Below are 20,916 nucleotides of genomic sequence, written 5' to 3' on the forward strand. Positions count from 1 at the left end.
CATATTTGTCAAATAGAGCTTCCCTTCCAGAATAATGAAAGTTAATTTCCTGCTACTTTTAAGCAAATTCCTGTTTTTAAATGTGTTTTTTAAGTTTGTAACTTATAGTCCGAGAAAGGCTAGACACTGTTCTTAAACTAGAGACTGCAGATAAGAAATTTCCACTCAACTCTAGTTAATGTAAACTTGGAGGTGGAGGTTGAAAGTAAGAGATGTACTGAAGCACTTTGAACTTAAACTGGGCTCTGTAATAAATATAGATTAAATATTACCTCAAAGTACTTGTCTTTTGAAGTAGGAAAGGGAGACGGGTAGAATGATTTGGTGTCTTCTCATAAGCTTCTGTTTATATAAATCTAAAGCTGGGTTGGAAAAAGGAAAATATAAAATCTAAGTGCTGTTTGATAGCTACCAATTCATGTCAAACTTGAATTCTCAAATGCATTGCACTTTTCAGATCCTCTAAAGAAAGATCTTCCAGAGACAAAGAGCGTTCAAGAGATCGCGATAGAACATCTCGTGACAAAGACAGAAGCTCGAGGGAGAGGTCACCGCGGGATTTCAAGGACAAGAAACGTTCGTACGAAAGCGCTAACGGCCGATCAGAAGAGCCAAGGAGCTCAGAGGAGCGTGAAGCAGGGGAGATATAACTGGCTGTATATTCACCTGATCTCTAGCTTCCTATGGAGTTGCATACTTTGGTTTAGTTTACAGTTGTTCAAAGGGACACCAGTGAGCAGTTCCAACACTGATACAACTAGGGTAGATGTACAGTATATAAAAGTGGTTATAACAAAGTCAGAATTAAACCCCATGAATTAATGGTGCCTAAAGCTGGGTCCTGGACTTCCACCAAGTTGTAAAACTTTTCTGAAAGATTTCTCTTTATTCAGGACAACAGTTTTATGTACCAAGATGCAGATCTCAATGTTTTTAATCTCCTTTCCAATACAAGTTAGTGAACAAATTATATTGTACTACTTGCCTTGGGTGCTTTTGAACCTTTATAAATTCTCCAATTCTGCTCCAGTCAAAACAGCAGCATTGAAAGGTTGTATTTGGGGGGATTTTTTTTTTGTTTGCTTTTTTGTAAGAGGGTGGGTGGATGGATATTAACTTTTACTCTAAGATTATGTTCCCAGTGCTGGGTTTTATTTTTGTTTGGGATCCTAGGAGTTGATTACAGTGGGAGCATTTAGACAGGAACGTGTGCTGGAGAAAGCGGAAATGTCTTTTTACAGTGCCTATTTAGACTTGGAAATTGAACAGCTGTTGCATTACATCTTTTTTATTTCTACTTAAATTTTGAAATCAAAGCCAGTCCCATATCTGTACCATTTGATTGGTATGTGTTCAATATATTTGTTTTTTTCCAGAAGGACTCTTTCTGCTTTTTCTTGTGGAGTACATCTTTAATTGTATTAAAACAAACAAAACAAACCAGCAACAACAAACAAAAATTAAGAACAAAAGAAATAAAAAAAATTAAAAAGAAACCATATTGTCCAATAACTTAACAAGGATATACTGGTCTGTTAAGGTGGTAAACTAGCAGTTCAGTATTTTTAAAAATACCTTATTATTAGAGTTTTTAACATACAGATGCGTGCTAGGAGAAGCAGTCATTCTGCTTACAATCTGATTATACTAAAATCTTCAAAAGCAGAAACATATGGAGTCAGAATCATAGAACAGTTTGGGTTGGAAGGGACCTTAAAGATCATCCAGTTCCAACCCTCTTGCTGTGGTCAGGGACACCTTTCTCTAGTCCAGGTTGCTCAGAGCCCCATCCAGCCTGGCTTTGAACAGTTTCAAGGGTGGGGCATCCACAGTTTCTGGGGGCAACCCTACACCACCCTCACTGCAAAGAATTGATTCCTAATACGCAGTCTAAAATCTACCCTCTTTCAATTTAAAGCCATTCCCCCTTGTCCTAATACTACATGCCCTTGTAAAAAGTCCTTCTCCATCTGTAGGCTCCCTTTAAGTACTAGAACATGCTGTAAGATCTCTCTAGAGTCTTTTCTTCAGGCTGAACAACCTGAACTGTCAGCCTTCCCTCATAGGAGAAGTGCTTAATCCCTCTGATCATCTTTATGGCCTCCTGTGGGCCCACTCCTGTAGGTCCATGTCCTTCCTGTGCTGAGGATCCCAGAGCTGGATGCAGCATTGCAAGTGGGGTCAGTGGGGGTCCCACCAGAGCAAAGCAGAGGGGCAGAATCCCTTCTCTCACCCTCTTGTCCACACTACTTTGGGTGTAGTTCAGGGCACATTTGGCTTTCTGAGTTGTGAATGCACATTGCTGGGTCATATCCACCCCTAATTCACCCCCAAGTCCTCATCAGGGCTGCTCTCCATCTGTTCATCCTTAAACCTGGATCTGTGCTTGGGATTGCCCTGACCCAGGTGTATCACGTTGCATTTGGCCTTGTGGAACTTCTTGAGCTTCATACAGACCCACCCCTCAAGCCTGTTGAGGTCCCTGTGGATGGTATCCCTTTCCTCCAGTGCATTGACTGCACCAACTTGCTGAGGGTGCCCTTGGTCTAAAGGGGTTGGTGTCCATTCTGTTGGATTAAAAGTGCTTTTGGGGTATTTAAACTACTCGGATATGCCCTACTCCTACACAGAAGAATTTAGATATTGGTAAATTTTCCTCCTTGTGATCACACCACTGAGTTATATAATACTGATGCTTAAGAGCAGTGTTTGCAATGATTTGTTGGCATTTCCACCAGGTTCTGCAGCCTCTGTCTCTGCCTTGTGCAAGTGCCTATGAAGGCCTGCTAACATCAGTGTGTAATACCATTCACTCTGTGCATTCATACTCAGTGTTGTTTCTGTAGCATCTTCCATATGGTCAGAGTGCATGGGTAATAATTCTAACTCTGAAGATAATTTAGCAGTGTATTGACTGGCAGTAAAAGCTGTAACAGGACCTTTACACCTCTGCAAGGACTTGGATCCAGCATTGCACATTCCACTTTGAATTCACATCATTTTAAGCTGCCAAAGCGATGATGATTAACTACTTAACCCTTTTTTTTATTTATCCATTGGAATTCTGAGCATGAGTTTGCTTCCTGGGACAGTTTCTTGATTTCATTTCTGGATGGTCCAGGTGGTTGATGAATGGAAGTTACCAGTGTTTGTCCATCTGCTACAGCCAGAGTACAAGTGCTTGAAGATACCTATCATCACATAGTTGTTAATGGAATTCTAGTGGTGTGACAAAAGGTGACCGGTCATTTCTAGATATATCTTACATAGCTCAAGTGCCAGTGATTCCTGTGGAATTCCCTTCTGGAATTATATTCCAGAAATACTAAGGACCTGACTCCCTCTGCTGCCAGCAACTAGAAATTTTGTATTGTATAAAGGGGGAGGAAGGGAAGGTGGGTGAAATTTGCATACTGTGATAAAACAGTGCCTAGACTCCACACTAGCAAATTCTGGATTATATGCTATCCATTTTACAAATGGCTTTTAAATTTAATTACAAAAGGGGGATTGGGTTTGGGCCTTTCCTTATGTAGAGGAAGTACCACACTAAATTTTAAGCAAGAAGGTATCTCTGATTCCCTCATAAAATAACCTGAATTACTTGTGGAAATACAGGACTGAAGTGCATTTGGGAAGAAAATAATTAGGATGGCTGATGAAACACACTTAGGATGCAAAATATTTGGAGCATCTATCAGAAGAGGAGAGTTGTGCCTAAATACGGATCTTCCACTCAGCAGAACCCAATGACCTTAATTTCCAGGAGTGCAAAATTGAGGTATTCATCACCTGTAAATTTCCTGCTGGACAGCTGAAGAGTGGTATGGACTAACCTTAGTCTTCATGCTTAAATAGATTATGAAATGGAGCTCTTGAAGGAACCTCAAGGTGCTGTAGCTGAGCATCAGCTTTTGAGATCATGGAAATTTTTCTGATGCAGTTGTAGCTCCATAGCAGTTTTTGTACATTTTCAACTTGATAAAATGAGCAGAAAAAGTAAATTACTTAACTGATTTAAAGCATTTGAACTGCAGTGAACCTGCAAGCATCATTCCCATATCTCATAATCAGTCCAGATTAGTCACGGGAGTGCAAAACAAAAAGATAAGGAGCTGGAGAATGGCACATTACCAAGAATGGTCCTCTCCTGAACATGGAATTGTAGAACTGGTTACCTTGAAAAAGCCTATCACGAACGTTAAATCCACCTATTAACCCAGCACTGCCCAGCCCACCACTAAATCACGTCCCCAAGTGCCACATCTTCATGCCTTCTAAGTACCCCCATGGATGGCAACTCAGCCACTTCCCTGGGCAGTCTGGCCCAGTGCCACCACAGCCTGTGTGTTGCTTTTCCCACTGCAACAGGAGGAACCACATGGTAAAATGGTGACATTTCCAAGCAGAGGTGCTTGGCCCAGTGCCACTGTATCCCATTACCCAACATAAAACTTGGCAGTGGAGCTGCCACAGGAGGCTGTTCCTCTGTCCCCTTGGCTTCCATCAGCTATTGAATCTGGGAGTTACCATCCTGTTACTTCAAAGATAGCCCTGCCCTGGAGCCCCTCTCTCTGTCCAGCTGTCTTGCACCACCCATCCCCAAGGGCAATGGGAGAAAATAAGTAAACCAGCTCTCTAAGCCAATGCAAAGTGATGATTGAGCAAATGTTAAATAGCCTTGAAGCAGGGATTATCTATGTAGCTGAAGAGAGAATAGTAGCAAGACTTCAGACCCCTGGGACCGGTGCAAGGCAGCCAAGGTGGCTACATCCAAGCAGATTGGTTTAGCTGTAGGGACACAGAAAATGGGGGTTGCAGTCAGCATTAAACTTAAGTATAAATGCAGACTGAGCCATGCTTCAGTGGCAGTGTGCAGTGTTGTGTAGATGTGTGCAGCACCTGATAACCTCTCCAGTTTACTGTTCTCTGTCCCATATTTCACATGTCACCTTCATCAGTATCATTTTCCTTTATTCCAAGGCAGTAGAGATTAGTTTCTTCTGATGTAGGGGCTTATAAAAATGTTAATGCACTCTTCATCCAGTCCTGCATGATGGTTCTTGCTCTTTGGTTTTTTGCTTTGATCACTTTTTTCCACTTGCTTAATAAATTCTTGCACTGCTGCTACGTATGTAATTATTTATTCTTTTCAGTAAGACCTGACATCTGTCTTTCCCTGCAGTTTGCAAAACTGGGAAGCAGCAGACTGCTGGGCAGAAGTTGTATCAGCAGCAGGAAAGAGGAAGAAATGTTTGCTTCTAGCCCTGGCTCTCCCTGCTTTCTCCTCTGTGGGCATATAATGGAGTCAGCGGGCAATTGGTGAGTCTCTCATGACTTACCTCTCCTGACTCTGGCTTTTCACTTCCTGTTGCTGGGGAAACTGCAGTCCCAAATCCCTTCCCCTAGGCTCAGTGGTGCTGCCAGAGCACTGCAGGCAACCAGAGTTCTAGGAAATGCACCATCAGAAAGGAGGAGTAACTAGCAGCAAAGCAGGGCTGGACACTAGCAAGGTCACAAAGGGCCTGAGAGCAGCAGGAGCTGCCGTGGCTGTACAGCCCTTTCCCAGGCTGAAATTATCTGACAAGTGCTGACTGTGGTAAAGTATTGATGGTGATGCTCAGTTAAGTGCACAAGGGCTAGAAATCGTTGCAGGTGCTGGCTCAGAGAGGCTGCAAAGGAGACACTTTTACAGCACTGGCCCTCAGGCGCCTTCAGCCCGGCTCAAACCTCTGTCTCCATCTCTGGAATGTGGTAAGTGGGTGGGGGCTTTGCTTTGTAACCACTGTAACTTTTCTAAGTGCTGCCTTCAAATCTTCCGAAGCTCAAACTGGTTTGCAGCAGAGCAATGGTAGTAAAGAACTGCACCACCTCTTTTCAGAGCTTTAACTACTTGTACTCCTTCAGAGGGATTTGAGACTATAAATGTTCTTTTACACGTTTTGTTCTTTTTTACAGTCCTTGGCAATGCTGTGTGATACGCTTCCCTTTCTCCCCAAGCTGAACAGAAAACTGAAGCACATAAAGCAGCCTCTGCCCCATCCTCTTCTGGACTTAGGGGATTTAGCATCCTTTGCCAAGTGCAGTGGGTGAGGAAAACTACATGCTGAATGAAGGACAACTCTGCATTTTTACTTGTTTACAAAACTGTTGCATCATGGTTAAGTGAAAACCATGAGCAGCCTGACTGCCACACGTGTGATGAGTGCCTGGGTGGGAGCTTGAGCTGGTTTTGGAAATCCCCCAGTACCACCAGTAACTGCACTGAAACCAGCTGCAACTGCTGCACATCACCTTTTCTGTGAATCAAATGAGAGGGCACATCTGCTTTCTCTGTGTTTATTGCATTACACTGAAGCAAAGCAGCATGTGGTTATTTGCAGTTATTAGCTGATTATTTCACCAAGTCTAAGGGATATAAACAAAAGCAATTCAATAGGTCAGAAGCCAGTTAGTACTGAAGGTAGGCTCATGCTGTGTGACTGGACCGCTGTGCCACCCACACAGCAAGGCAGCAGTCTGCATCAGCTGGGTGCTTTTTGAGTGCACATGAGCCAGTGAGCTGAGCTCTTGCTTAATGTGGGAACTCAACCCAAGTAACTTCCTGGGCATAACACAGTGAAATCCATACCAAAGATGTTCATCCCTGCTCACAGGGGTCCAGTAGTGACCACACTCAGTGTTGTCATCCCTTGTGCTGAAAGCTGTTCTGAGAAACCAAGGTTGGGTGACTCTTCTGGTTTATGCAAGATGGGACTTTCCTCATGTCTCTCACAGATGTTATTCCCATACACCACTTCCCCCTTGTTTAAGTTCAAACACAAAACAATACTCAGGCTTAAGTAATGACCTCTACCAAGATTCTGGAGATGCTTCAAAATGGTCTCTTTCCTGTCATTCATGAGGATAGAGAGGTGGTAGGTGAGCCAAAGAGCTGCTGTGCTGCTGGCAGTAGCAAGTCTTTTAGGAATAGAAAGCTTAAAGTCACCATCTTAAAATGTAGTCTTCAAGGACAGTGGCCAGAGGAATCCACCTGAAACACTGGAACTGCAAAGTGTATCAGGATTTATTGGTTGACTTTGATGTACTGCAGGTTTTGTTTAGCTGTAGAAACTCAGTTTGCTAAGGAGATTATTGACATTGATATCTCTATTATATAAGCCTTTTTTCTTGCCTTTTTTTACTTTTAATTTTTCCAGCTGTGGCTGGGGGCCCAAAAGCAGCAAATCAGTGCTGGTAAGTTGTTTGAAAAGCCTGGAGGGTGCACATCCTCACCAACCCTCCTCTTTGTAGATATTGTTCAGGTGGGTACAGATTTCATTGGTCACCTTCTCAAAGGAAGCTTTGCAGTCTCCACCAAATTTCTCCTCCATCAGTTGTAAGATAATGTCACAGATAATCTAAACAAAGAGAAGGGAAGAAACAACCAGTATGAACTTCTTTCCATATTAGAGGCATAAGAACTTACATATCTTTAGTTGAGATTCTTGGAGGGCAGAAAGGGGTACAAGAACAATTCACAGCACATGACCTGCAGAGCTTGCAACAGTGGAAAATAAGCTGCATTATAGAATTCACAAAAAACCCTAGTTAATATTGACTGCATCTATAACTTAAGGATGTCTGTATAGGACTGATGTGCTTTATCCATCCACTGCAATCCTTCTCCAGGCAGGAGAGTGTCCCAAATATTTAGAGGCCATGATGAGCCCTTTGTTGGACACCTATGGAATACATGTCTTAGGAAGTAGGTTTTTCCTTGATCTTTCCTGCTCATTAGTTATCCAGCACTCTGTAGCAGAGTTCTTACAGTCAGGTAGGTGGTATACTTTGAAATGCCACTCCTTTCCTGTGCAGCATTTATTGTTTTGTGTGCATTTTTACCCTGAAAAAGTATTTTCAGCCAGAAATCATCCCTTATTTTCCCCACTCATTGAAACTTGGGCCCACTGCTTTTGAAATCACCTTTGTTTGGAAATAATCTTTGCCAGAAGGTGCCCCTTTTTCCTGTGTGAAGCAGACAAAATAGTTATAAATGCACTCTGCTAGTGACCTTAGATGGATCTGGGTAAGTAATTTGATCCTGTATTTATTATTTGAGTTTGTTTAATTATGACAATGCTGTTGTCATTGTTGCTCAATAACAGCAGGAAAACAGTTTAGTTGTCCTGGAAAAGTTCAGCTCCTGTTACAAGATAAAAAATACATCAGGGACTGAAGTCCAGTGCTAAATTACTTTTCTGTATCTTGTTAGTAAATGGCAGGTGTGGGAATCGTTTTGCACCGAGAAAACCCTCTACAGCTCATGGGCAGCTGTGCAGCTCCCACCACAGCTATCACCTGTCTGCACCACATCAGCTGTACAGCCATCTTCCCCACTGATGCCAGATCTCTTACTCCTTCCATCTTCCACCATCAACCATCTCACCTTCCACCACCTCCATTCTCTGAGGCATATATATGTATTCCTACATACAAGGCCTATGTTCCTCAGTTGTACCCCTCAAAGGGGAAAACATGCCCTCCTCACAATTATACCCTTTGGGAAGAGGGCTGCTCACTCACCCTAAAGTTTTTGGGGTCAATCTTCAGCTGGGTGGCATGTTTCTTGCCAAGTGGGGTCACTATCCCAAGAAAAGCCTCAGAGTTGTCCAGGTGTTGCACCATGTCATTGATGGCACCAAAAACCTTCTTGCCATGGCCCCTGACTTGATCTGACTGTTTCATCTCTTCAGCAGAGTCCATGCCTTTGAAATGTGCGAAGTAGGACTTGGTGTCTGGGTGCTCAGTAAACATCCTGTTGAGCAATGAGAGACATCCTGACTTGTGGACCAAGGTATCAGTGCAGACATAGCCACTCATTCCAGGCCTTGCCTTCCGCATTTATGTCCCTTTTCCCCTTCTCTTTATGAGAACAGACACTTCTGCATTCCTTGTTTCTCCTTTGCCTTTTGTGCCTGTGCATAACTCCCATGCACATAGCAGCCAGTCATCTCTCCCTTGCCTCTCCCCAGAGCATTTACTTTGTTCGTTCCACCTTAAGACATATAATGAACTTTTTCCATTCCTTCCAAAGATAATATTTTCTCAGTGTTACTTTCACAAAGAAATGGGAGCACATTCACATGGGGTGGTTGTGACAGTTTAATATTCCCAAAGATGTTCTGGACAGCAGATACGACCACTGTGGTACCGGTGGGTGTTTTCATAGAGAAGCCCTACTATTGGTTTTGTAATTAACCCCTTCCTGTAGTCCACTGCAAAGCTTTCTTACTGCCTGTGATGGATAGTTGTTTAACTATGGGGTACTGCTCATTCAATTTATTCAAAAGTAACACAATTCAGTGTGTTTGAAATTACCTTGGATCAATTACAGTCATCTTGGTCAAACTGTTTTAAAAAAAACAGTTTACTCCTTTGGGTAAACGGGTTATCCACCTGAAATATCCATAGCAAATTCCACATTGCATTTCACAGAGTCACAAAATGGTTGGGCTTGAAGGAACCTCTGGAGGTCATCTGGGTCAATACCACTGGTCAAGCCAGTTGCCCAGGACCATGTTCAGATGGCTTTTGAGTATCTCCATGTATGGAGACTCAACAACTTCTTTGGGCAATTTGTGCCAGTGCTCAGTTGCACTCAGAAGTAAAAAAAAAAAATCTTTCCAGATGTTCAAGGGAACCTCCGGTGTTTCAGTTTGGGCCCATTGACTCTGGTCCTGTCTCATGGCACCAGTGAGACGAGCCTGGCTCTGCCTTCTTTGCACTCTCCCTTCAGGTTTTAATGTACACATTGACAAGATTCCCCTGAGCTTTCTCTTCTCCAGGCTGAACAGTCATAGCTTTCTCTGCCTTTCTTTATAGGAGAGGTACTACAGTCCCCTCATCATCTTCCTGGCCCTTTGTTGGACTCTTTCCATAATGGCCATGTCTCTCATCTTGGGAAGCCCCGAACTCTCTATAGGCAGGTCTGGGGCTGCAGGACACTAAAGCAAAACCTTCTAGAGTAAATTACCCAGGGAGACAAGCTACTGGATGCTACTAACATTTTATGGCTACATTTCTGACCCTGTCTTCAGATTGTGTTGCCTGCAGAAGGTAAGAGCAGCATGTAAGGCTTCATGAGGATAATCCAGGAACAAAATGTGATATACAAGAAAGCTGGAGGGAGGGGTAAATGTCTGATAACTAGAAATAGTATTTGAACCAATCCATGCTTCTGGAGGTGATGTAAGTCCCAGATGAATATGTGAAAGGTAAACAAAGGAGAGGGAAACAGGATGGAAACTAAGAGAAGAAAGTCCACAGAAAGGGTATAATACAGTGAAACACATGGACTGAGGCTGAAGGAGAATCAGAAGTAAAATACTGAGTTTAAAAAAAGCATTTAAAGAGTTTAGAGGTAAAGAGGAAGAGGGAAATCCTGCCCATGTTTTGTTCCCCTTCTCTTTCATACCACACTTTCTTTTCTTTAACTTACATGGGTGAAGATATTGTTCTTGGCTTTTCTTCTTTTCCCACCCCCTTACCCCTTTTCTTTTTATTTTTCCTTGTGTGGATTGCTCTTCTTCCCCAGCAAGGGCTGCATGAAAAACATCATGGCATGCTTCTTGCTGTTCCTCCTTCACCCCTCTGGGGCAGCAGTTGGATGGGCTCTTACCTGACCAGCACAGCTGTCCCATTGTCCTCAGCATCCACATATATCTTCTCCCAGGCACCACGGGCACTTTGCACCTCTGCTTCAGAAAGTGACATGGTGGAGGAGATCTTGGCAACAGAGGGTGCAGCAGGAGGGAGAAGGACAGGGAGGTCCTGGCAGGGTCTTTCTGCTCCAGTTCTCTCCTCAGGGCTCTCTAAATACTGCCCTGGGGATTTAAGAGATCTTGAAGGGTCTCTTTGTCTCTGTTACCCTCAGTAACATTTCTGCAGGTTTTAGAGCTACCTAATCACTTTTAATCAGGAAAGAAACCAACCACATGAGGAGAAGGACTAGCTCTGTACTCTTAGGTCAGGGGCCAAAGCAAAGGTCTCACTGTCTGAGGAGAGAAAGGAGAAAAGGCAGTTTTCAGTGGAGAAAAAAAAGATCAATTCTCTTCCCCTCTCATCCCTGCCAAAGCCAGTGCTTGGCTTCTTTTCCTGAAGGTGATCTTTGCCTGAGCACTAATTTTCCTGGTTTTCTCCCAAGAGTTCTGCTGTGCTGAGGGCACTGTGGTGCCCTGCCCTCCCTTCTCCCTGGCACTCTTCGGTCTTTCAGTCAAAGATCCTGTTTCTAGCTCCAGCAATCCTCTCCAGTCCTGCCTTCGTGCCAGTCTCTGCTTTCCCCGCAGCTCTGGTTTGACAGGGGCTCACCCCACAGCTGCTCCCAGCCTTGGTCCCATGAGGGTAGGATGCTCTGCCAGCCCAAACTGACAGCATTGCAGGGATGGTGATTGGCAGCGTGGCACAGCATCCTTGGCCATAGTGCCCTGCAAAGCCACTTCATTTTAGCACTGGAGGTAAAGGGTGCAGCACAGCCAGGCCAGGAGTGCAGGCATTTCACTTTCCTAACCCTCTTGGCTTGCAGCTGGGATCTCTGTCCTATCTCTGAGCTCTGACTGCCTGGGAGAGAGATAAGGGGTGGAAGAAGGGCCAGGGTGGAGCTGCAGACAGCATCTCCAGCATCTCTGTATTTGTTATAGTCACGGTCACTTGGAACTGGAGGCAAAACGTTTTCATGGATTATCCGTGCAATGCCTGGGCTTAACCTCTGGCAGGAATGTTCTTGTTTAAGTCCAGGGCACGCACGCAAAATAAGGGTTAAGTGGCTTGAGAAACTGCCACTGGATGCTGAGGGCAGAAAAAACTTCATATTTGCTTCGATGGTTTAGAGGAGAGAAGGAACAGGTGTGAGGGGAAAATACACAGCATGTCAAGAAAAACCAGCCTGATACCCCAGAGCAGAAGGAAAAGTACTGGCTGCAAACTCACAGAGACTGACTGGTCTTGGTGGGGTTGTGTCCCACTGCTGCTGAGGGAGGCCCCAGATAACTTCACTGAAATCTGTCCCCTCTTGCCTCCCTCTTCCGTTTTACCACACAGCAAAGAGCAGTCTGATAGAAAGCTGCAAAGCAGTTGTGGGTTCCTCATCCCTGAAAGAGTTCAAGGCCAGGCTAAATGGGGCTTTGAGCTACTTGGTCTAGTGGAAGGTGTCCCTGCCCATGGCAGAGGGGTTGAAACTAGATGATCATTCAAGTCCCTTCCAATCCAAAATGTTCTATTATTCCCTAGGAGACTTCTTCTCTGCTCTCCCTCATTCTCCTCTGGGACACTGCAGGATAAATATGCTCCATCCCTTCATGCATAGTCAGACATCCTGTCATGGGCCAAAAAATACCTATTTTGAGTAGAGAAATTTCAATCCAATTACTTTATTGCCAAGTAACAAACCAGCCAACCAACACTTAGATACCTCACTGCTCCTTGTCCTGTTTCCCCACCCTATGCTGCAGGTTATAGCCAGATCTTTTGGTGAGACCATGGGTGGTGGTGCAGGAGCTGCGGTTGGTGTGTGAGAGTCCCTTCCTTTTTGTGTACTACTCAACTGCTCCAGCATGGGCTCTTCCACTGGTTATCATCCTGTTGGATGCTGTACCTGCCCTGAACTTGTCTCTTCCTTTTCAGTGTTCCCTGCCCTTTCTTAAACATGTTTCCATGAAGGCACACTAATCTTACTTGGTTGGCCCAGTTCTGGGGTGCAGTGTGACAATTTTGTCTGCAACCAAGCCAGGTGTCAGCAGCACAGAGCACTCCCTGACCAGACAAAACAATGACATCTTCCCTGAAGCATGTCACCATGCTCTCTCTCTGACATGCTTTTCTATTCTTCCATCCTCTGGTGCTACTTTTACTGTTTTGGAAAATTATCTTCTATTTTCCCCCTGCATGATTTGCCAAGTCCTTGTAAAATGAAGTTTTACTCATAAAGTTTTGACATCTCTAACAGGGCTATATACGTTTATGCTACATCTCGGCAATCTCTAGCAATTGAAACAACAAAGCTCCAGAAACACGTTTATTTTGGCCTGGAAATGGAAAAGCTATAAAAATGTGCTGTTTAATCATGAAGTCATTGCTGACACCTCCCCACATGTGGGCAAGAGGATGAGTGCTTGGTTTATTTCTTTTTCCTCTCCCTTGGTTTGCTTTGTTTATTATGCCAAAGGAAGTGAATCCTCTCTAGCATAATTTCTATTGCATGAAGAGACGTATTTTCTAACAGGGGTGAAGCTCCTCTGAATGTTATCCTTAAAGAAAGGAATCCTTGTGTGTAAGAGCAAATCAACACATTGAGTCAAGATATGATTTTATTACAAATCTGAAGAATAGGGTGCCAAGCAAGGCCTTTTCCAACCTTCTGGAAAACAAGCAGAGTCTTTTTTACAAAAAGGTAACCAAAAAAGAATCATACAGAAACAGGATACTGGTCACTCATGCTTGTGTAACAAAATTTTTAATGTGCATGTGCTGATCTCAGTCCGGTTCATTATCCTGTCATTTCCACATACAAATTCCCTTGGGGATGTGTTCTTTAACATTATAATTATCTAAGGTAACTTGAGGTTGTCTTTATATCTTATCACCTGTTGCTAAGTTATTGTTTAATCTAATCTTATGTTGTTAAACCTCTGTTGCAGTTTCTGCTTGAATCTATTTGAACCATTACTTGTCAAAGACAAGAATTTGTAGCATTCTGTTCTGTTCTGTTCTTCATGGTTCCATTGCTCCAGCACCCCACTGTCATGGTTTCAAGGCTAACTTATAGTTACTGTGAATTTTTTGTGAATCTTTAATTTTCTCTCACATCAAGCAAGCAGGGTGAGCCACATGACACTGGGAAATCTAGAGCAGAAAGCACAGCCGTGGTGTTTGGGCTGTGGCAAAGCTGTTCCTTTCTCTATCCCCAGCCAGGCGAGAAGAGGATGTGCCTCCAACTTAGCTGCCAGGAAATGGTGTCAGCACTGCAGAGTGGAGGTTGCTTTCTCTCAGTTTCCGAGAAATCACATGCTTTAGGCAGAAGGCAGCTGGAAAGATCCAGCCACAGAAATGGGTAGCACCTTCTACTCACCCAGCCATTTAGGATCCACCAGCCATCACATCTCTAGAGCTCATTGATGTCCTGGTTACAGGCACTGCAAACCTCAGTGTTTTTCCTTATCCTTGAGATCTGTGATTCTGTGATTTTTAGCATAAACACCCTATTTGTTGTTCAGTGGGGTTAATCCCCACTTCAGCAGACACAGCTGTCTCAGAGGATGGCTGCAAGGGGCTCAGCAGGTGTAACTCTTATTTTCCCAACACCTGTGGTAGTGTCAGGCTGAGGGTAGAGCCCCCCATATTGCCAGGTTTCAGGGATGCTTAGCCCAGGACCCTGACACTCAGTGCTGCTTTCACAGAAAGGACACACACCTGCATCTGCTCATGCTCAGTGTCTGAGGTTATCAACATAATCAGTTCATCAAAACAAGCAAAACCAGGAGCTGCAGTCACCACTGTCAGTGTCACTGTCTGAATCCCAAAGCCCACCTAGCACATGGGTGGGAAAGGCTTTCCCCGCTGCCACTTTCCCAGACTGTACTTCTCTTCCCATTCCAGGGCCTTGGTGAGCTCTGGTGGAGCCGTGTTGGGCTTTCCACTGGTGAAAATACCAAATGTAGAGGATAAGAAAAAAGCAGGATTACTCAGCTTCTTGGGACCTAGCCCCCAGAATAGCCCTTATGAAGAGTACAGAGTGGTACCACCCAACATAGTAGAAATGCACACAGGTGTCTGTTGTGAATATTTTTATTGCATGCTTAACATTTTAAATGTGAAAGCAAAGATAGAAATTTCAAAATCATTCCACTTTTGTATATCATAGGGCATAGCATATATGCAGGTTAGTCCTCTGAATGCTGCTCTCATGATTAACAACATTCAGTATATGGCCAGCAGTGACTCTAATGTGATCATTCAACTAATAAGGATGACAGTGCTGAGTTTTCTTGCACTTGATCCAGCTAACCAAGAATTTGCATTGGTGGAGGCTGGTGTTCAGCAGAGAAACTTTATATCCTTAGTAAAGTGGAAGAAAGCCAACTCCACAAACCCCACCCCACCCTGAACCATCAGCGTGGACCCAAACCACCCACCAACATAAGGGTTTCAATGAAGAACGTTAACTCCACCTCAGCCAGACCCAGCACACTGCAGGACTGCAGCCTTTTCGTGGACAAATTTAAGCTTATGAAGCCTTCACAGTGCTCAACTTTTGCACAGGTGCTGCAGGCAGGAGTAAAGAAATCAGCTTTTAGAGATATAGAAAATATCATGCCCAAATCAGAGATGCAAAGTATCCAGAGCTGGACAGAGGCATCAGGCAGCAGCGTATACACCATTCATGTCTAACGCTACAATCTGACATTCATATCTGCCCAATTAATGAGACTGAACCACCCAATCATTTAATGGAAACAGCATTCCCACAGGTTTGGACACAAGCCCCTAGACTTCACTCAACTCCCTTGTCTGGGACACTGGAGCTTTAATTACATAGAGTTTACAGAAATTACATTCTGAAGAAAATAAAAATCCACTGAATGTCACCCCTAGCAGAATTAAACCTGGACTTCAGATAAAGTGACCTGATGTCAGAGAAAGAGAAGATGTAGCTGCAAGAAGACATCAGGCTAAAATAAACAGCTATGGGCTGCTTTATGTGTAAGTTAGAGACCAGTCCAGGGGCTTTCCAGCTGTGACAGGTAGATCACAGATGATTGTATTGGTGGTATGGACTACTGTGTTCAAAGATGCAAGCTAAAAGGGCATGAGATAAAGCGGGAGAAAAACCTGCTGTCAGATACAAGAGAAAATGAGGTGTTGGACTGAAAGGGTGGTTGGTGAAGAATGGAAGGAACCAGAGAATCAGACCAGTAGTTTTCCTGTGTAAACAGAAATTTGAATGATGGACTTATTGGTCCAATTGTCTCCTCTACTGCAGAAGTCATAGAACTATTAGAACTATAATGGTTGGAAAAGACATCTAAGATGTGTTCAATATGATGAGTAATTATAAGATAAGAAATCCATTATAACTGTTCGACTTTCTTGGGAAGTAACATCAGTACACGTGGCTTTAAATTCAGTGAGCCCAAATCTAATCTCTACCTTCAGCCTGCGATTTTTCCCCAGCGATGTGTCTGGTGACGGCACTACACAGGAACCAAGCTGTTCCATCCCTTCCTCATCCACATACTGAGCATTCTGTTTTGTTGTACAATAGAAAGCAAAGATTACCTTTGTTTGATCTGGTTCTATTGGAAAGAAATCATAGTGGGCAGCTTCATGTATGTTCACTGACTCCCCAATTTCCACCAGTTTCTCAAAGAGATCTGTGCAATAAATAAAGTCACCAGTTTTTGAGACCCTCCGTTTACGGGCATCATGGATAGCACTATCAAATTTCTCACATACACACAAGCCGTATGTCCTACAGCTGATTCTTGAGGTAATGATGTGTGGATTAACTCCAAATAAAACAGCCCCTTTTACAATGGCTGCCTGGGCCTCCATGGGACAAAGGATATGATACTTGTTGCTAAAGGCCTGCCTGACTGCATCTCTCAGGATGATGCTGGATGCAAAGCCTCCCACAAGTAAAATGTACTGGACTTTGTCCATCTCGGGTTTGCAAAGAATTTCCCTCAAAGCACAAATGATATTGTTGATACTGTAGTCAAAGAAGCTCTTCATTTTCTCATATGTAATCATGATTGTCCCATCACACCACACAGTTCCTGCTACGTTTTCAAAGAACTGGGAGATGTCCTTCTTGGACCCTGCCACTCTGGTCAGGTTGTAGTAGCAATGTATGTAGACTGCCTCCCTGCTAGCAGAGCATTTCTGTAGGCTGAAGTTGTACATCATATTTTGTAATTCAGTAGGGTGCTTCTTTGCATATTCATCCCATATGCCATCACTGAATATTTCCTTGAGGAAATTAATAAAGTTTTCATCCACTCTGTTGCCTCCCCATCCACCTCCAGTTGCCTTATGTAGCTCCTTTAGGTAATGGTTTTGTTGGATCTCGTGTACTGTGATGTCTACAGTGCCACCTACACATGCAAACACACACACAGAAATAGAGACTGAAATTAATTGTGCTGTTTGCTTCAAAGTGCGTGAGCTTCCACAGAATTTAATCTTATCTGCTGAATCCTGACTGACATATGTGCTTTTCTGCCACTTTCTTTCCTTATCCTCACTCTTCTGCTATTGCCTGTACTTCCCTAGATTTCTTAAATTTATGCACTTTTGTTGAAAAGTCTGGTCTCACAAGTTTCCTACAGTTATTTCTGTATAATAACTGAGCTGGATGCTCCGGCTTGCTCACTGAACAAGCCAATCTCCTGTCTGATCACAAACTAAGCCTGGGCTCCTCACATAGGTGATTGAATCCTGAGCAGTGGTGAGAAGACTCTCAGGAACTTGCGGTCCTCTTGATGCCTTTTCAGTATTTGTTCACAACCACCAGACTGCTCTTGGCAGAAAATTCACATCACACCAAAAAACCTAAGGAATCTAGAGATATTACTGAGAAGTGCTTCATCAAATATTCTTAATGATTTTCTCTCCAGTGCCTGCTAGCTCTTCTCTTTGGTCACTTCGCTGGGCACTAACTACAATTGCTTCTGGAGAGGAGGCTACGAGCTGAGGCTACACAAAAGCACGTGGTGCATGCCGGTGGCTGATGCTGGAACACTGTGCCAGCTGATCTGGTGCAAAGGCATGAGACAGAGTAAAAATTTAACAGGGTAAAAATCCATTTGGATTTAGGTAAAATGTGCCACTTTAAGCTTGCAAAATATGCTGTTCAGTCTGGTGACTGCAGCCCTAGCAGAACTACCCCTACTAAGGAGAAAGAATGCAAATTTCCACACTAAAATATAAGAGATAAGAAAGACTCCTTAGACTTTAAAACAGACAGGGCAGAGTGACCCAAGAGTCCTTTCTGTACTTTCTAACAAAAACTGAGTATAAGTGTAACTAGCTGGAAGTGTAATGTAAAATCAGCAGAATGAATATGCATTAACCTATTGTGAAATTCTATACATATAGAAATTAGTAAGAGTAATAAAAAAGGATCAAGCGTTCTCAGAGGTACACATGTACATTAAAGGGCAATGAGTCCTGACATGCGTTCACAGCGCTGTGAATAAACATACCCATTCCCTACAAATCTTTATTAAAACTGTGAGGTTTAATTTTTATCCGTGTTTCAGGCAGGGCCTCGTGTTGTGACTGTCTGGCCTGAAGAGTACTGCAGTGTGAGACACAATCCTTTTCTTTCCTCCTATTTTTCTTCCTGCTCACAGCATCTCATTAGGTGAGAAATAACACTAAAAATAAACATGACAAGCACAGCAGTGGAGTCCAAGCTCTGGGATCTTTGGCCATACTGTAAAATAACCATGCACCACACCCAACAAAGATGGTACCTGTTAAACAGGGAAAATTTTACCTCCACAGTCAACGACAATATACTGGATCCCAGGGGAGTCTTCAAACTTCTTCTTGTCACTGCTGTCTGCCATAAACCCTTCATGTGGAAGCTGCTTGCACCACAATGATGCAGCTTCTGGCTCCAAGGCAATGATCAGGTTCCTAGAGAGCATGTCAGAGATAATTCCTGCCTAAAATGACAAAAGAGAGGAGTCAGGTCAAGGAAAGGGGTGAGATAACTGCTGCATGAACATCACCTGCTAAAGAGACTGTTCTCACCCCAGCAGATCATGCAGGGGTGATGGTTCTCGCACCACTGGTCTCTGTGGGGCTCATTTCTACCTGGTGGGGAGAAAGGGCAGAGCCATTGTACTGCCATTTGGGGACATACTCTCCCTTACCACCCTCAGTGTAGAAGATTTCTCTGCCCAACGACTGAAATTTGAAATAATCGTCGTTTAGATATTGAGGCATTCCTGTGGCTCAATTGGACAAAGAAACCTTCAAAGGTAATTTGAGGAAATGGGGTAACCCCTGCTTTTACCTCTTTTGCTGCCAGACGCATGAACTGCTTGGCAGCAGCGTTCCATATGGCTGGGACAGTAATGACCCAGGTGATCTCCTCCTCACTGTAGACGGTTTGGAAAGAGGCCTCCTTAATGGTGTTCAAAGCATGATCCTTCATGTAGCGCAGGCTTTCAGAAAAGACTGTCAAGGCAGGAAGGAACTTTCCATTGGTGGCTTTCAGCTTCATGCCAAGTGTGACATTCTACTGAAAAAAAGGCCCAGGGTCACATGGTGCAGTGTCAGTATGAGACCTGTCCCCTTCACACCGAGCACTGCACCACATAAGGCACCCAGACACCCCTGTCTCCAAACCAAACTCCCAGCACTGGCTTCACTGCTGTGGCTGAGTCTAAGTGCCACAGGTCAGCTACCAAACTGCTTACCCACCACACCTGTGATTCAGTATGCAAAATGTCAATGGGCTTGATATTTCAGCTGTTTCTCCTAGGCAAATTTTGTAAAGACCCTGTAGATTCTATAGATTCCTGAAGAGCCAGTAGGGAGTGGTTCTGTAATGAAATTTTTCTTCATCAGTTGCTCCTGAGCAACTGGTGAAGAAAAACTATTTCCAGAGAAATAGTTCTGAACTAAAAGCTCTCTCCAGCCCCTGCTGAAAGTGAATGAGAACCAACCACTCCAGAGGTGACACTGTGACAGACCACATCATTCCCAGCTGTCCTGGGGAGGAAAATCTTCAAAGAGGCCTCCCATCCACCAAAGAAAGGACCTGAGATTTTTCCTGGGACTGGCCTTGTGTTCTGCCTTATTCTGTGCTTGAGAGTCCCGTGGGACCCTGGAGCAGACAGGACGGCCCTAAGGTAGCCTGGTGTTTGGCTGAATAAGCAAACAAGATAAAGCTGTGAACTATTCCAAACCAGCACAGAGCCTTCAGAGAGAAATTTGATAAACACACTGCAGGCTTCAAGGACAGCTGGACACCCTTACATTCGCTTCAGCATAACATTTCAAGAGAGGGAGAGACAAGGGGGAGCTGTATAACATGGGATGAGATCTTAGGTAATCCCGAGACTGCCCATATCCTTTGATTTATAGGAAATTTCACTTGATCCCTGTTTCTTTTTGAGGACTAAGGTAGGGAGTCAGAGAGGGAGACCAGTTTCTCTGTCAACCTTGGGAACAGGACAGCTTTGTGTTAGAAATAGGTACTTGCCTTCACCCATGTATGCAGTCATGTTTTATTGTCTTTAGACAAAAAACATCATAAAGGTAGCTTTTGGCAATTAAAAAAAATTTTCTCCTTTTGTTCATCAAAATACTTGTGTTTATTCATTCTCATCAACCAGACTTAGCCCTCTTCATGGATTCTCTAACCCCCACCCCTCAAATAAATTATTAGCCCTGACCCCCATTAGTAGTAACTCTTCCACCTACCGTGTTGTACAGCTGCATCTTGAAGTTCTGGAAGAAGTACCAACTGTCAGCTTGGCTGGAGGGCAGACTCTTGTACTTCATCACAGCATCATAACCAAAATATTTGAACTCCTGCTTCTGGTTGAACAAGATGCTCGTAGGCATCTTTGGGGTCTTTAACCCATGCTCTGCTCCCCAGTAAACCTGGCGGATTTGGTCTGTACCTGAAGCAAGAGAAAAACAGTACCCGCTGTAGGATGTGCCAAAATCTATAGCAACGACAAAGACTGACTGGCTGGCCATGGCCACTGCCGTGCAGAGGTGTGCCGCTCTGGGAGCAGAGAGGAGCAGACAAATGGGTCTGAACTGAAACTGAAAGGACTGATACTGCAGAGAGAAGGTCACTCTCCCCTGATTTTATTGGCTGGAGAGAGATGTAACTCTAGACATCCTGTAAATTGT

At 43.8% G+C, this 20,916-nt stretch overlaps 3 protein-coding genes across 9 annotated transcripts in view; 1 reads left to right on the forward strand and 2 right to left on the reverse strand.

Annotated features, from left to right (window-relative positions):
* LUC7L2 (LUC7 like 2, pre-mRNA splicing factor) overlaps positions 1-1,496 on the forward strand; it is a 29,592-nt gene extending 28,096 nt beyond the window's left edge. For all 6 annotated transcript variants that reach the window (XM_085569891.1, XM_021552897.4, XM_085569894.1 and 3 more), the window contains one exon: positions 458-1,496. In XM_085569891.1, the coding sequence (XP_085426017.1) occupies positions 458-650 (193 nt within the window). In that variant the 3' untranslated portion in view covers positions 651-1,496. The remainder of the gene's footprint in view (positions 1-457) is intronic.
* Positions 1,149-14,650, reverse strand: LOC110483198 (cytoglobin). The gene is made up of 3 exons (XM_021552899.4): positions 10,661-14,650; positions 8,566-8,797; positions 1,149-7,400 (listed from the first exon to the last, which is right to left on the reverse strand). Exons 1-3 carry the CDS (start codon positions 10,753-10,755, stop codon positions 7,272-7,274), a joined length of 456 nt encoding a protein of 151 aa, XP_021408574.1. The 5' UTR covers positions 10,756-14,650; the 3' UTR covers positions 1,149-7,271.
* A 154-nt stretch (positions 14,651-14,804) lies between these two features.
* On the reverse strand, positions 14,805-20,912 carry LOC110483146 (heat shock 70 kDa protein 12A). 2 transcript variants are annotated; one of them, XM_021552830.3, is made up of 4 exons: positions 20,476-20,912; positions 19,061-19,285; positions 18,536-18,707; positions 14,805-17,129 (listed from the first exon to the last, which is right to left on the reverse strand). In XM_021552830.3, the coding sequence occupies exons 1-4, from the start codon at positions 20,755-20,757 to the stop codon at positions 16,069-16,071; spliced, it is 1,740 nt and encodes a 579-aa protein (XP_021408505.2). In that variant the 5' UTR covers positions 20,758-20,912; the 3' UTR covers positions 14,805-16,068. The 2 variants fall into 2 exon arrangements, with proteins under 2 accessions (XP_021408505.2, XP_085426008.1); XM_085569882.1 differs by lacking the exon at positions 20,476-20,912 and adding an exon at positions 19,716-20,030 and having other exon boundaries at positions 19,061-19,288.
* Between the last annotated feature and the right edge of the window lie 4 nt (positions 20,913-20,916).

Source organism: Lonchura striata, chromosome 1A (genome assembly GCF_050655825.1).
Source record: "Lonchura striata isolate lonStrDom1 chromosome 1A, ASM5065582v1, whole genome shotgun sequence".
Lineage (NCBI taxonomy): Eukaryota > Metazoa > Chordata > Aves > Passeriformes > Estrildidae > Lonchura > Lonchura striata.

Bases quoted from the DNA above. Each gene is read 5' to 3' on its own strand.
- LOC110483198 (XM_021552899.4), bottom strand. From the start codon at position 10,755: ATGTCACTTTCTGAAGCAGAGGTGCAAAGTGCCCGTGGTGCCTGGGAG. The intron at 8,798-10,660 runs GTAAGAGCCCAT...ATTGCTCAACAG, and splicing joins GGGACAGCTGTGCTGGTCAG to GATGTTTACTGAGCACCCAG. The intron at 7,401-8,565 runs GTGAGTGAGCAG...CTCTTTGTTTAG, and splicing joins TTGACCCCAAAAACTTTAGG to ATTATCTGTGACATTATCTT.
- LOC110483146 (XM_021552830.3), bottom strand. From the start codon at position 20,757: ATGGCCAGCCAGTCAGTCTTTGTCGTTGCTATAGATTTTGGCACATCC. The intron at 19,286-20,475 runs GTAGGTGGAAGA...TTTTTTCAGTAG, and splicing joins AGATGCAGCTGTACAACACG to AATGTCACACTTGGCATGAA. The intron at 18,708-19,060 runs GTAAAAGCAGGG...TTGTCATTTTAG, and splicing joins TGCGTCTGGCAGCAAAAGAG to GCAGGAATTATCTCTGACAT.